General features: G+C 42.9%; 1 protein-coding gene across 1 annotated transcript; it reads left to right on the forward strand.

The window, feature by feature from the left end:
* The first annotated feature begins 82 nt into the window (after window positions 1-82).
* Window positions 83-14,788, forward strand: HDAC3 (histone deacetylase 3). The gene is made up of 15 exons (XM_079144390.1): window positions 83-204; window positions 307-389; window positions 1,718-1,860; window positions 6,828-6,909; window positions 7,037-7,093; window positions 7,215-7,270; window positions 7,655-7,788; window positions 8,282-8,362; window positions 8,724-8,797; window positions 8,958-9,022; window positions 10,205-10,294; window positions 10,416-10,474; window positions 10,742-10,821; window positions 11,123-11,280; window positions 14,131-14,788. Exons 1-15 carry the CDS (start codon window positions 150-152, stop codon window positions 14,198-14,200), a joined length of 1,287 nt encoding a protein of 428 aa, XP_079000516.1. The 5' UTR covers window positions 83-149; the 3' UTR covers window positions 14,201-14,788.
* The last annotated feature ends 785 nt before the right edge of the window (window positions 14,789-15,573 follow it).

Below are 15,573 nucleotides of genomic sequence, written 5' to 3' on the forward strand. Positions count from 1 at the left end.
GCGTGATCTGGCCTGAGTCTCAGGGAGGCGGGGCCTAAGCCGCCCTGTTCCGCAGAGGCAATCTGCGTGCTTTCGCAACACGCACGACTGGGGGGCGGGGCTGGCGTCTGGCGGGCGGCGGAGGCGCGGGGCCTGGTCCCGCCGGCGTTATGGCCAAGACCGTGGCCTATTTCTACGACCCGGACGTGGGCAACTTCCACTACGGTGAGGGAACAGGGTTCTGCGCCAGCGGTTCGGATGCAGAGGTTTCGAGGCAAGAGCTGCAGCTCCAGGGGAACTGACCAACTCTCTTCTCCCCACCCCCAGGAGCTGGGCACCCTATGAAGCCCCATCGCCTGGCATTGACTCATAGCCTCGTACTGCACTATGGTCTCTATAAGAAGATGATCGTGAGTCGGCCGGGGGGTTGGGAGCGAGCTGTAGGCGTAGGGATAAGTCGGTTGGACTGAATGCACCAGGTGCACCCGTCCCTAGGGTAGGGGGCAGTTAGAAGCTGCAACTCCGTTTGCAGAGTTTTGGGGGTGGGCGTTCTCTGACTTAATGGGAGTTACAGTTTACATTTTCACCTTAGGCCAGCCACCCTTCGACATTAGGCACACCAACCCTTGACCTAGGGTTAAGCTGTGTGAGGCCTTCTGGAAAACAGATGTATTCCTCTCTGCATTTATTTTATTTTATGTAGTATGTATTTGTTTATTTTGCAGTCTTGGGGGGATCAAACTCAGGGCGGTAGGCCTACTAAGCAAGCTTTCTACCAGTGAACTACGCTACCACCCTTCTGCATTTTAGGGTGTGGTCAGTGCGGTAGCCTCAGGAATAGGCATGTCTGGATCACTGTCTCTTCTCCCACCTCTCACTACCAGCAAGGAACTAGAACTACAGGCAGCTCTGCAGCCCTGTGTGTAAATAACAAGCCCTACCTATACCTTTTTCAACCTAGAATACTCTATGTAGTTAGGCTTAATCACTACCCAATCCTCTGTCTCCCATATATACACATGCTGTCCATCTCCAGCTTGGAATTTATAGCTGTGAAATGGGATAATAACAACCCTAATCCTTATTATGTACTTTGAGGGGACTGAGTCAACAGTATGAGTTATCACTGCTTTTTCTGAGGCTCAGATAAGTGGATTGTTCATAGAAAAGATTCAGGTATTGTTAGTGCAGTGATCTCTGAATCCCTTGAGATTATGTGCCTCCATGTCCCTGCATGCTTTTTCTGGGAGAAAAAAAGCTCTTTCCTCTTGCCCAAATTTCAAAGAGATACATGAAATCTCCCCCGACTCCCAAGGGTGATAAATCTTTGGTTTAGCACCTTGGATTTTAACTAGAAGCTTGTCATATATCCCATATATTTGATTTCAGAGTGAAGAACCCAGAGGAGAGAGGGCAGAATCAGAGTCCAAGGGACATGAGTATGGAGAGAACCAGGAATAGGAGATCCAGGGATCAGGGCAGGTGAATCAGGGCTCAAGGTTAAGAAGGTAGGAGAGGCTGGGCTGGAGGTGGAAAGGAGAAGTGGTTTACATGGGTCTTGATCAAGACCACTAACAGGAGCTTCTCTTCTTCACTGACCTTTGTCTCATAGAGTAACAGGATTGGGATTATAGTACGTGGCTTTACACAATCTCTAGGGGTGAATTCAGTGTGGGTGGTCGCAGCCTCATCAGTGCGACTGATCCTGCCTACGTTCATCTTGTTTCTCCATCCCAAGGTCTTCAAGCCATACCAGGCCTCCCAGCATGACATGTGCCGCTTCCACTCTGAGGACTACATCGATTTCCTGCAGAGAGTCAGCCCCACCAATATGCAGGGCTTCACCAAGAGCCTTAATGCCTTCAACGTGGGCGATGACTGGTGAGGGAGGGAAGGACTGGGATTTTTGGATATCAAGCACTTTGCTGTGAGGCCCTTCAGCGAGGTCTTATGACAGCAGTGGGAAGATGTGGGGGGTGCTACTTGTCAGTGAATGATCATTCACTCATTTGTTTATTCAGTAAATATTTGTTGGTGATTTACTCTAGGCCAGGCCCTGTACTAAGTGTGAGGGATGCAATGATGAACAATAACAACAACATTTTAATTGTAGAAATTTAATTTTAATTTTAATATTCACCTGTGCTAAGTTCTGTGAAGGAAAAGTACATGACAGACTATGAGAGTATATACTAGCAGAATTATTTAGCTTCAGCGTGGCTCTTTGGTGGAGGCTTCCTAGAGGAAATAAAGATTGAGCTGTGATCTGAAAAAGAGGAATTAGGGGAAAGGTATTTGGAGACTGAGGGAAGGGATGTTTTGGGCTGTAGAGACGTGTTCTAAGGGTCTGTAGTAGACTAAAGTATGACTCACTTGAGGAACAGAAAAAGCCCAAGTGCAGCTGGGCACGGTGGCTCACACCTGTAATACTTTGACTTGGGAGGCTGAGGCAGGAGGATCCCAAGTTTCGAGGCCAGCCCCAGCAATTTAGGGAGGCACTAAGCAATTTAGTGAGACCCTGTCTCAAAAAGGGACGGGGATGTGGCTCAGTAGTAAAGTGCCACTGGATTCAATCCCCAGTACTAAAAAAATAAAAGAAAAGAAAGAAGAAAAAGCCCACTACAGATTATGAAGAGGAATGTGATCTGATGAGAAGCTAAAGATATAGGTGGGACCTTTTGAACAGCCCTGTTATGAATTGAGGTTTGCTCTTACAATTGAGGAAAGTCATTAAAATGTCTTAAAAGGCAAGGGAGCGATTTGACATCGACCAGGTTTACATTAAGCTTGTATGTGGATGACTCAAGGTTAGGTGCTGTGAGGAAGGGGGTGAACAACAAAGATAAGCCATGATTCTTGCTCATGCTGTAGTGTACAACCATAAAAAATAATAACCATAACAGCTACCGTGCACTCAATTCTACTTAAACTCTTTGTTAGGAAAAATTTCAAACATTTCTGAAAGTAGAGTAGAACATGTACCCATACCCAGCTTCAACTTTTTTTTTTAACTGGGGATTGAACCCAGGGCACACATCCCCAGCCCTTTTGATTTTTTATTTAGAGACAGGGTCTCACTGAGTTGCTTAGCGCCTTGCCATTGCTGAGGCTGCCTTTGAACTCTCAATCCTCCTGCCCCAACCTCCCAAACCAGGGATTACGAGACATAGGCTACCACACCCAGCATATCCGGCTTCAACTCTTATAAGCAAGTGGCCAGTCTTATTTCATCTGTACTCCCTTGTGTTAGATTATTTATCTCTAAATGAAACTTTAAAAAAAAAAATCTAAGTCATACCTGAAGACTAATCGTAATTCCTCAATATAATCAAATTTGCAATCAGTATTCAAATATCCTCTCTTGTCTCATGTATATTTTCCTACAGTTTATTAATATCAGGATCTAAACAAGGGCCATGCATTGCGTTTGGTGTCTTTTGAGACAGCCTGTGGCTTTTCCTTTTCCCTCTTGAATTTATTTCTTGATAAATAGATTTTACAGATTGTTGATCCTGTGAGCTTCCTACAATGTCCACCATTTATTATCTATTCTGCTAGTATTACCCGAGGGTTCCTAGTGTATCTACTTAATTCTCATACCAACCTGTATGTAATAGTATTTTTCCTCATGTTATACACAGGTAAATGGAGATTTGGGGAAATTGGTCAGTGGAGGTGGCAGGATTCAGATCTAGAGCCCAGGTTTGTTTTTGTTTTTGTTTTATGGTGCTGTACCCACAGCTCACAGAGTCCAGGTTTTTGAACCACTAATCTATTTCTATGAAAGATTCTCTTAATAGATGTAGCCCAGGCTGCTGGATAGAGGCCAGTTCCTTCTGCTGGCATTGAGCACTTTCCCAAACTCATTCCCACACTTCAACTGCTTGGGATCCTTTCCTGGAATGTCTTTGGCTCTCCATTCAATTCCTTCAAGGCCTTCTCAGCCTTCTCAACGTCTCCATGAAGCCTTTCTTGACCATACCAGCCTACAAAGCTGTATCCTGAACACCTGCCTGCTTAATTGTCATACGCTGTGCTGGGGAGTTTTTTTGTAGCCATTTCCTCATTTAGTCTCAACAACTGTATGAAGCAGGGTTTATTATTATCTCCTTTTTATGGATAAGGACACTAATACACAGAAAGGCTAAACAATTTGGCCAACATCACTAGTTGTCTGGCTCCTAAATCTGGGCTTATAATCATACTATCCTATATGGTTTCTTGCCAATATTTCTTTATCATTTTTAGACATCATCTATAAGCTGTTGGTATGAATGTGGGCATTTAGTCTTTTTTTAAAATTTTGATTCATTGTACACAAATTGGGTACAACTGTAGTTTCTCTGGTTGTACACGAAGTACAGTCACACCATTTGCGTAATCATACATGTGCATAAGCTAATGATATTTGTCTCATTCTGTTATTTTTCCTTCCCTCCACCCTCCCCACCCCTCTTTTTCCTCTATATAATCCATCCTTCCTCCATTCTTGCTACCCCCCCCATTATGTATCATTATCCACTTATCAGAGAGATCATTCGGCCTTTAGGTTTTTGGGATTGGTTTATCTCACTTAGCGTGATATTCTCCAACTTCTTCCATTTACCTGCAGATGCCATAATTTTATTCTTCTTTATGGCTGAGTAATATTCCATTGTGTATATATACCACAGTTTCTTTATCCATTCATCAGTTGAAGGGCATCTAGGTTGGTTTCACAAGCTAGCTATTGTGAATTGAGCAACTATGAACATTGATGTGGCTGCATCACTACAGTATGCTGATTTTAAGTCCTTTGGGTATAGGCCAAGGAGTGGGATAGCTGGGTCAAATGGTGGTTCCATTCCAAGTTTTATATGGAATCTCCACCACCGCTTTTCAGGGTGGCTGCACTAATTTGCAACCCCACCAGCAATGTATGAGTGTACCTTTTTCCCCGCAACCTCATCAATACCTACTATTGCTTGTATTCTTGATAATAGACATTCTAATTGGGGTGAGATGAAATCTTAGGGTAGTTTTGATTTGCTTTTCTCTTATTACTAGAGATGTTGACCATTTTTTCATATATCTGTTGATTGCTTGTAGATCTTCTGTGAAGTGTCTGCTCATCTCCTTAGCTGCATTTAGTCTTCTCATGCCATCGTGCTGACTTCTCCTAGATTCATAATGTAGTTATATCACAATTTTAAATCAATTCTGTTTACATTATCATAACTAAAATTCATTTTCTTTGGAACCAAATTGTTAATTTATTTTCTTGTACAACTTTTCTCTTTCCTGGAGCTAATAATTTCATTGCATTTTTATTTGCTAGTTTTTTAGGTATCAAACACTAATTATTTCCAAACCCCTGAGAAACTATAAAACTCCCTATAATTCTATTTTTCACATGATTAAATGTGGCAGTTGTACTATTTTCTTGGATACCCAAAACTAGGGATTACTTGTTTGTTTGTTTGTTTGTTTGTTTATTGGTGTTGGATCAAGCATGAAACCCAGGGCCTTATATATGCTAGGTGTAGTCTCTACCATTGACCTTAAAAAAATCCAAACTAGGAATTTTTTTTATCTCTTTTTATTTTGAGAAAAGGGAAAAGAAGTTTTATTGCCTTGCTAGAAAGGAGAAACAGAGGACTCCTGTACAAAGAACTGTGATTCCACAAACTATAGAGTTTTTGTGTGTGTGTGTGTGTGTGCTGCTGGGGATTGAACCCAGGGACTTGTGCATGCATGCATGCATGCGAGGCAAGCACTCTACCAACTGAGCTATATCCCCAGACCTAAACTAGGGATTTTTTAAAGACTTTTTTTTTTTTTTTTAATTTGGTGGTTCATGAAGGTATAATTTATATGCAGTAAAGTTCACCTTTTTTGTATGTCACATTTTTGGAGAGTTTTGATAGAATGTCTCAAGGTTCAGAATATTTTGCTTACCACACATAGGTCCCTTATGAGGGTGTGCCTTTTTATCTTCAATCCCTCTTTTCCACCTCAGCTCCAGGCAACTACTGGTCTGATGTCTATCTTATTTTGCCTTTTCCAGAATGTTATGTAAATGAAGTCATACAGTTTGTGTTTGGTTTCAATCCTTTTTAATAAGAATGAAGATGGCAATCATCATAGCTAATGTAGCTCATAGTGCCATATGATATGCTAAAAACTTTCCATGGGTTGTATTATTATTAGTGTTTGCATATATAGAAATTCTATTCTTTCTTTAAAATGTGTGACTATTAAGACTACTATTTAACATTATGTTAGAGTGTGGTACATGTAGAAGACTTCTAAGGAAAAATAGAACTCATGTTTTTTCTCAACTTATTTCCTTTTTCCGGTATACTCAGGAACCTAGAAGCTGAGCTGGGCATATGATATACACCTATAATCCCAGCTACCAGGGAGACTGAGGCAGGAGGATTGAAAGTTGAAGTCAGCCTCTACAATTAGTGAGAAACTATCTCAAAATAAAAAATAAAAAAGGGCTGGGGATGTGGTTCAGTGGCTAAGCAACCCTGGGTTCAATTCCTGGCACCAAAAAACAAAACAAAAACAAAAACAAAAACAAGAACAAAAAAAACCCTAGAAGCTGTTTCTTTCCCAACTGGCGTACAAACTCCCTGACATTTAAAAATTTCTTTCTTTCCCATCTTGTGCTTTAAACAGGGCGTGGCATATAGTATGGCCCAAAACATTTATTGAATACATTTGCAGGTAGATCAGGTGTTTAGGAGGGAGAGAAAGGGCTATCAGAAAATGGAGATTGGAGGAGTTTGGGCTGGGGAGGGATGTATAGCAAGGGGTAGGACAGAGGTACAAGGGTTCTAACCCACTCCTTTTCCCTGCAGCCCAGTGTTTCCCGGGCTCTTTGAGTTCTGCTCCCGTTACACAGGTGCATCTCTCCAAGGAGCAACCCAGCTGAACAACAAGGTGATATATTCTCAGGTCCTGTTCCTTTTCTGTGGGTCCCCTAGACTCAGAGCTTTATCCTGACCCTGGGCTCCCAACTTCAGGGGTAGGCAGGAGGAGGACTGAGAGTTGGGTGTCTGTCTTTCAGATCTGTGATATTGCCATTAACTGGGCTGGTGGTCTGCACCATGCTAAGAAGTTTGAGGTGAGTGAGGAGGTGATGGGGAAGACAGTGGCTACCCTAGGATAGGTAGTCAGGATGACAGTGGGGGGCAAGTGGGTGGAGGAATTGTTCCTTTATTTAAAAGATCACTGTCTTGCTACAGGCTTCTGGCTTTTGCTATGTCAATGACATTGTAATTGGCATCCTGGAGCTGCTCAAGTAAGTAGCCCCCGAGGAGATGGGGGCACTTAAGAGGATCTCAGTGAGGTGGTCCCTCAGACTCTGCCCTGATCCTGACCCTGGCCCTGACCTCTCTCCTCCACCACTAGCTTCTCTCAAGTTCTTGATGCTTTTCTTAGGCTGCATCTTCCTCTGTTCTGCTGCAGATTGCCTGCTGCCTGCTCATATTTCAGCTTTTACTGCACATCCCTCTCCTGTCCCTGCCTTCAGCCTCCAGGCTGGATCCCCAGGGTTACCCTTAGAAAACTGGTGGTGTTAGGTTTCGGGTGACTTGGCAGACTAAATAATTCCAAACCCTGTGTTTGGGAGGGATGGATTGGTTGCTCACCTCTACCTCAGACCCTGGCTTTACCCTTGCCCCAGGTACCACCCTCGTGTGCTCTATATTGATATCGACATCCACCATGGAGATGGGGTTCAGGAAGCCTTCTACCTCACTGACAGGGTCATGACAGTGTCTTTCCACAAATATGGAAATTATTTTTTCCCTGGTACAGGTATGAGACTATGAATTACTGTCCCTTTCACCTCTCAGTTCTTTATCATGACTGACTCCTTAGCCTTTCCATCTCAACTCAGATGTCCCTTCCTGGAAGCCTTTCTGACCATTCCATTTACAGTAATCACCTCCTTCACCATTATTCCATCATCTCACCCTATCTGTTTCTCTTAGAGCACTCACTGCTATTTATATTTAATGTTTTTTTTGTTTGTTTGTTTATATTTGTTTACTGTCTTCCTTTCTCATAGTGAGGAAAAGTATAAGCTTGGTAGGATTTCATTAGTTTTATTAGTTCTATTCATTACTGTATCCTCTGTGCCTAGTATACAACTTGGCATGGTAGTTGGTTTAAAAAAAAAAATCATTGAATAAATGCAAGCTGCAAGAAACTTAGTGAATCGAGGGAGTCTGTGGTGGAGGTCCATTAATAGAGCAGCTGAGTTGTGGGTGCTTCCCAGGCATGGCTCCCACCACTCACTTCCTTATAGGTGACATGTATGAAGTTGGAGCAGAAAGTGGCCGCTACTACTGTCTCAATGTGCCCTTGCGGGATGGCATTGATGACCAGAGTAAGTACTGGTGTCTTCTCCCTCTGCCCATGCCCCTTCTTTCTATTAATTAACCTCTTCTGCCTGGTGTTATCTAATATTGGGTCAGATGTCCTTAAGGATGAATGGCCTTCAGAGGAGCCATGAACCCCTGGAAAGTGTATGCAACATATCATATGGGTGCACATTTAATGATGGGTCATCAGCTTTTGTCAGTCACTCATAGCAATCTGGTACTCCCACCTGAGTTTAGAACCAATGGTTTGGTTCTTTGGGTTACCCCTTTCCTGGGCTACATGCTCTCTCAACCCCCTTTTTCCTTTTGTTCCCTGTCTCCCCATCCCCTTGGGGTGCCAGGTGCCCATCTTTGGCCCTCTCCCAGGTTACAAGCACCTTTTCCAGCCGGTCATCAACCAGGTGGTGGACTTCTACCAGCCCACCTGCATTGTGCTCCAGGTAATATTGTCAGTGCCTCCCAGGAGGGTCACCTGGCCTTGGGAGAAGAGGGGAGTGGAGAGGAAGTTCCCTAGGTTGGTGAGGGAAGGGATGTGGAAGACATCTATGATGTTCTGATCAGTTGTGTCACTGCAGCTGCCTGGCATTTTGCTTTTTGCAGTGTGGAGCTGACTCTCTGGGCTGTGATCGATTGGGCTGCTTCAATCTCAGCATCCGAGGGCATGGGTGAGACTTGCCCTTCTCCCCCAGGTTTCACAGGTGGATTTGGGCCTTAGTAAATGAAGTGGGAGTAGTTAGAGATGGGTCTCCTTTCTTCTTGGGAATCAAAAATAAGCTCCAAGTTGACTTTGAACTAGAAATGTACCTTAAAAAGGATTTTCTAGCTGGTCATTCACTCACAGTTGGTTTTTATTAAGCACTGATGGTGTTCCAGGCATTGTATTAGTTGATGGGGAAGTAACGAAGAAATGCCTGTGGAGTTTACAGTTTAGAGTAGGAAGCAAACAAAAAATAAGCAAGAGAAATAAGCAGATTGTTATAAGTCCTATAAAGGAAAAAAGAGAAAGCTGGGATAATAGTAGGGAATCTACTTTGGCATGATTTGGAAAGGGTTTTCTGAGAAGGTAATATGGGAGCTGAGAGCTGGAGGCTAAGAAGTGAGCCATAAGAGAAGCAGAGGAAAGCCTGTCCTAGGCAGTGAGATGAACCTACAAAAGGCTGGGAAGAACTGATGTAGTGAAGGAGATGAAATAAAACCAGTAAGACCAGAACACAGGGAGCAAGCTGGAGGTAGACTGAGTTTAGGTCCTAGAAATTGGCCAGGGTAAGATTGTGCAGGGCCTCTAGACTCTGGTAAGGAGTATGAATTGTAGTCCAGTGATGGTGGGCAACTGTTCAAGGATATTTAAACAGGGAAGTTACATGATCTAGTGTATTTTAAAGTGACTGTGTTAAGTTTTGGGGTGGAAGTGAGGGGACAGAATTGGTAGGGGAAGACCAGTTAGGAAGCTACTGGCATTATCTAGGCAGGAGATTTGGTGCCCTGACTGAGGTGGAGGAGGTGTGTGATAGAGAGGTGTAGAGATTTGAGTTATATTCTGAAGGCAGAAACTGACATGCTGGCTAGTACATGATGAGAATAGTTGATTAACAGATAGGATGCCAAGGAGTGTGTTGAGCAGCACAGAAGTGAGGGTGTGTTTTATTTATTTATTTTTGAGGGTGTACTTTATTTTACATTTTTTATTGAGACACAAAATGTAGTACACAAATTAAAAGGGTACAACTCAGCGAATTCCACTACCCAAACCAAAATGTAGAATATTTATAATTCTCTTATGCCCTTTCCAAGCAATATCTAGAGGTGTAGACCTTGGTTCCACCCATTCTTCTGGTTCCTTTTAACAGGGAATGCGTTGAATATGTCAAGAGCTTTAATATTCCTCTGCTGGTGCTGGGTGGTGGTGGCTATACTGTCCGAAATGTTGCCCGCTGCTGGTGAGTACCCTCCCTGACTTCTTCCTGCATTATGGGGTAAGCTAGGGGCTCCCTGAGATACGGCCAGGCGGGCACTTCAGCCCACTTAGTCAGCTGACTCCACTCTGCTGGTTGGTTTCAGGACATATGAGACATCGCTGCTGGTAGAAGAGGCCATTAGTGAGGAGCTTCCCTATAGTGGTAAGGACCACCCACAACACACCCATAACAGGAAGGTCATTCTCACCGGACCCCAGAATGACCTGGTTTGAAGGCAGACAAAAAATTTCACCCTGTCAGAGCTCTGCAGATGAAACCTCTGGGCTGAGAACAGGGAAAAGACTGGGCAGCTCTTTTGTAGGGGGTCTGGATGGGAAGGGAGGACTGGACAGTCTTGGGACCTGCATATCTTGGTCTGAATCATGTTTTCTGGCTAATTCCCTCTCTTCATCCCCTCTCCTCCCCAAGAATACTTCGAGTACTTTGCCCCTGACTTCACACTCCATCCAGACGTCAGCACTCGCATTGAGAATCAGAACTCACGCCAGGTCAGCAGCTCAGAGAAGCCATGCATAAGGATGGGGGAGCTCAGGCGAGGTCTAGGATGTGGGAAGTGGGAGAAATCAAAGAGAGGGAAGTTCTAAGCTGTCACTGTCCCTGCTGCCAGCTAAGAGGAAAGGAGAGGCAGTCAGGGTTGGTGGGAAGAGATGGGTATCAGTTGTGAGACCTGAAATATAAATACTACTGAGATGAAAACCAGGACATTAGGAGCAGAAGGCAGCTAGAAGGGTGGGTGCCCTGGGAGTCACTAGGAACTGAATTCACTTTCTATTCCTCCTCTTCAACCAGTATCTGGACCAGATCCGCCAGACAATCTTTGAAAACCTGAAGATGCTGAACCATGCACCTAGTGTCCAGATTCATGATGTGCCTGCCGATCTCCTGACATATGACAGGACTGATGAGGCCGATGCAGAGGAGAGGGGCCCTGAGGAGAACTACAGCAGGTCTGGGCAGGGACTTGAGAGGGACAACCCAGCAGGCTTGCTAGGGAGGCTTACAGGAGAAAAGCAAATTGGAAGACACTAGCTTTCCTGTCCCTGGTTTATTGCCTTTATGCCAGTATGATTTTTTATTTTTTATGAGCAAGTAACATATATTTATTGTAAAAATTATAAACAGCATCAAAGTAGGCTAAGGTTATATCCACACAATCACAGACCCATTCCACAGAAGTAACTACCATTAATAATTTGATTTATATCTTTTCAGATAGACTTTTTTCTGTAAATTACAAGTATACATCTACATGCACATATACTATAAATATATATCCATTCACAGTTTGCTGTTTGTGGAGGTTTTGATTTTTGTTAGTCCAAATGGAAGTATTCTGTACATGTTGCTCTACAACTTATAGCTGTCTTTTTTAAAAATAAGATGTATCTTTGTATGTCAGTGTATATGGATCTGTTTCTGTGTTTTATCAGCTGCATAATATTCCATTGTGCAGATATAGCATAATTTAACCAACTACCACTGGTGGACATTTACATTAATTTACATTATCCCACCCCCCCCTTTTTTTTTTTTTTTTGCTATTACAGTAATAAAGAAGGTGGCAATGAGTCGTCCCCTTATGTATACATATTTGCATGCTTGCTTAAATGCGTTAGATTCTTGGAATTGTTGCCATTAGTTCAAAGACTGAATGCAGAAAAATTGTATTTGCTGCCACATTGCCTTCCAAAAAGTCTGTAGCGATTGCCAGATTCTTGCCACATTTTACCTTTTCCTTCTGGGCTGGCTGGACAGGTCACTGCCTGTATATTGCTCTTTTAAGGTTCTTTGATTTCTTTGCTCTGTTCATTTTTGCAGGTTTGAGAATAGTGGTTATGTTTTTTCAAAAAAAAAAAAGCTTTTGTCTTTCTGAGATACATATTGAAATATTTATAGATAGAATGAATGGGGGGTGGGAATGAGGATAAAATTAAAAAAATCAAAACAAACTTTTATGAAAAATGAAGGGAAAAAACAATAGAACCCCAAAGTGCAAAAACAGATGCACTTAGTGGAGAAAAGATTTCCTTACAAGAGTAAGGCATAACAACACTTGCAGGACACCCAGTCTTGCTCCTGTGCAGCATTAGAAGTTGAAGCTGGCTCTGCTGCAGTCTGATGGGCTTCTCAGACCCTTCTAGAATCTGCTTCTCATGTTAACAACTCATATTCAGAGTTCAGGCCTGTGTCTCTGTCCTCTGGACTTGGACTTTACTCCTCTGCCTCTTAGGACCTCTCCATCTTCCCTCCTCCATAAAAACCCTCTTATCCCCTGGCCTTGTTTGGGAAATATCTAAATATCTGGCCTCATGTTTGAATCATCTCCTCAGTTTTTCTAGGTTTCTAAAACTTGACTTCTAGAAATTGATTATCATTGTCTGATTTGGCAAAACTTATATTTTAAGTTCTTCTTTTTGTCAAAGCTTGGCTTTTTCATTAATAGTTTTAGACTGCATCTAGGCCTAGTCTGCACATTATACCACACCATTTCAACAGCCAGCAGAAGCCTTGGACCTTTCTTCCTGTTCCTAAGCCCTATCTCCCTGTCAGACCACCCACTGAGTTCCTCTTCTTTCTTTTTTTTTTTTTTTTTTTTTTTTTTTTTTTTTTTTTTTTTTTTGGTGGTGCTGGGGATTGAACCCAGGGCCTTATGCATGCAAGGCAAGCACTCTACCAACTGAGCTACATCCCCAGCCCCCGGTTCTTCTTTGATTCTTACAGCTCCAACTAGCATATGACTTAGAGAGTAGTAATAATAAGAGTTGCCACTTCTGTGGATTTGCCAAACATCAGACTCAAGTGCTTTATAGTACAACATACATATCATATCATCATTCTGATGCCATCAGACAATGCTAAGAGTGGCCCTTATCCTCAGATTACCTGAGGAGGAGTCTAAGCCTCAAAGAGGTTAAATAACTTTCCTGGGGTCATAAAGCTAGTTAAGATACAAACCTCAGTGTCTGACCCCACATCTTTAACTCTTGTGCCTGCAGAGATGACGACCTATGGTTCAAGTAGATAGGGCCTTACCTGGCTTAGTCCCTCAGCTACTCTTTGATGACTCAGTTTTTTCTCGGAGAGTAGTTTTTCAAAAAGAAAAAAATCAGTATTGAGTACTTACTGGGCCCTGTGTTGCTTCCACATCCCTTCCCTCAGTGTAGGTTTTAACAGGTCAGTCCTCTGCTTTTGGCTTTAAAAGGACTTATATGCTAATCCTTACTTATATCCCTGAGCTTAACTGTAACTACTCTCCTCCGTGCACACAACTCCCAGCCTTCATGGCCTCCTTGTTATATTAGAATATACCAGTTTTCTTCTGCCTTATGAGTCTTGGAACAGTTATCCTGAGATCTTTGCCTGGCCAGCTTCTTAGGCTGGTCTTTCGTTCTTACAACAACTTTCCCTAAAAATCCTGTCTGAAATTTACCCTTTTCCTCCCATCACTCACAGTCATGCCACTTTTTTTCCTTTTTCTTTTCATAGTGCTCCCCACCATCTGAAATTATATTTAGTTACTTGTTATCTTTGGTCTCATTTATTAGGTAAGCTCTTTCAGGATGAATGAAAGCCTGGTCTGGGTAATTCTCTTGTATAAACCTCTGACATATGCCTCGCACAGAGTATTTGCCATCAATGTTTATTGAATATGTGAATGGATGAATGCATAGCAAACATTCTCTACCAGAAAGAGGAGAGGAATAGTTCCCTAACAGGGACCCTGAGGAATGGCTCTGGAGAGGGTGCTGGGAAGTTGTAGAGCAGGGTTCTCTGATCCGTCTCCCCTTGCTTTGCAGGCCAGAGGCACCCAATGAATTCTATGATGGAGACCATGACAATGACAAGGAAAGCGACGTGGAAATTTAAGAGTGGCTTGGGATGCTATGTCTCAAGAAATTCTTTTTCATGTCTTGGTTGGGTGGGAGGGAAAAGGTATGCTCCCCTAGTCTGGACTGGTCACCCCCAGGGCTTTTATTAACTCTGAAGAAGGTTTCAGAGATCACATATGGTTTTAGGACCATCTGTCCCCTTTTCCTTTCTCTCCCACAGCCTGATGATACCTGGTACCTGGTACCTATAAGGGGTGAGATAGGGACAAGTATAGCTGGATTTGGTACATTCTGGGCATTGGACCATAATGGCCAGTCCCCAACCCTTCTGGCCCCTTAGTCCTTCCCTGCTTCCCTCCAACCCAGAGACATAGGGATGAAGGGGTAGACAGGACTGAGGGTATCACTAACATCCTTCTCTGGCTTTTACTGCAAGCTTTACTTCCAAGACAGGTGAAGAGTGGGTTTTTTGGGGGACTTTGGCTCCCTAATACCTTAATTCTAGACAGTAGGAAGTGTGGTTTTGTGTAGGGGGAGGATGTGAACATGTCCTGTTCTAACTTTTGGCTTTATGTCCATTTTACCACTGTTTTTATCCAATAAACCAAGTTGGTATTTTTTTGTACCTTTCTGGGAATTATTAATTCTTGTTAACTATGTATGAAGGGAAAGGGAAATGGGGTGATGATACATATAATAAAAATCATAGTTAACATTTATTTAGCACCCTATGTTAGGCCCTGTGTATATATTCTACATGGATTATTTTACTCATATATAGGGAGTTAGTAGAACATTTTGGTTGAGGTTAGACAAACCTGGGCAGATAACTAACTTGAGATGGCACAGAAGATGACTTCAGGTTTTTTAACATGGGTGATTGGCTTGCTCATGCTTGTTGGTGAAGATTAACTGAGATGACACCTGGTAAATCTTAACATAGTGCTTAATGTTAAAAAGTTGCTCATTAACTGTCTTTGTGAAAAACAGTGCTGGACACTGTAAATGCTGCAGACATAGACACTTGATAAATTTAGTACACATTGACAGTGGTACAAGAAAGAGGAGTGGTAGATGGATCACTACCTTTGTCCTTTCACTCTGTTGCTCACCATGTTTGCTTAGAAACAAGTAGTTTTTAAACTGTTTTGAACAGAATGAGTTTGAAGTATGGGTTGGACAGCTCTGTGCAACTTTCTACTACCAAGCAATTAGAAGGTCTAGAGCATAAGGGAGATGAAGGCTAGATTTAGGCGCAACCAGCTGAGCACAGAGTCCCTAGTAATACTCTAAGCATTGGAGACCCTAGTGTGTAAGTCACTGACTGCCCTCCTGGAATGTGCACTTAAAATCTTTTGCCAGCTGTGGTCAAGATTATTCAGTCCATATTGTGAGGGCCCACAGGGTGCC

The sequence above is a fragment of the Sciurus vulgaris genome, assembly GCF_902686455.1.
Source record: "Sciurus vulgaris genome assembly, chromosome: 6".
Classification (NCBI taxonomy): domain Eukaryota; kingdom Metazoa; phylum Chordata; class Mammalia; order Rodentia; family Sciuridae; genus Sciurus; species Sciurus vulgaris.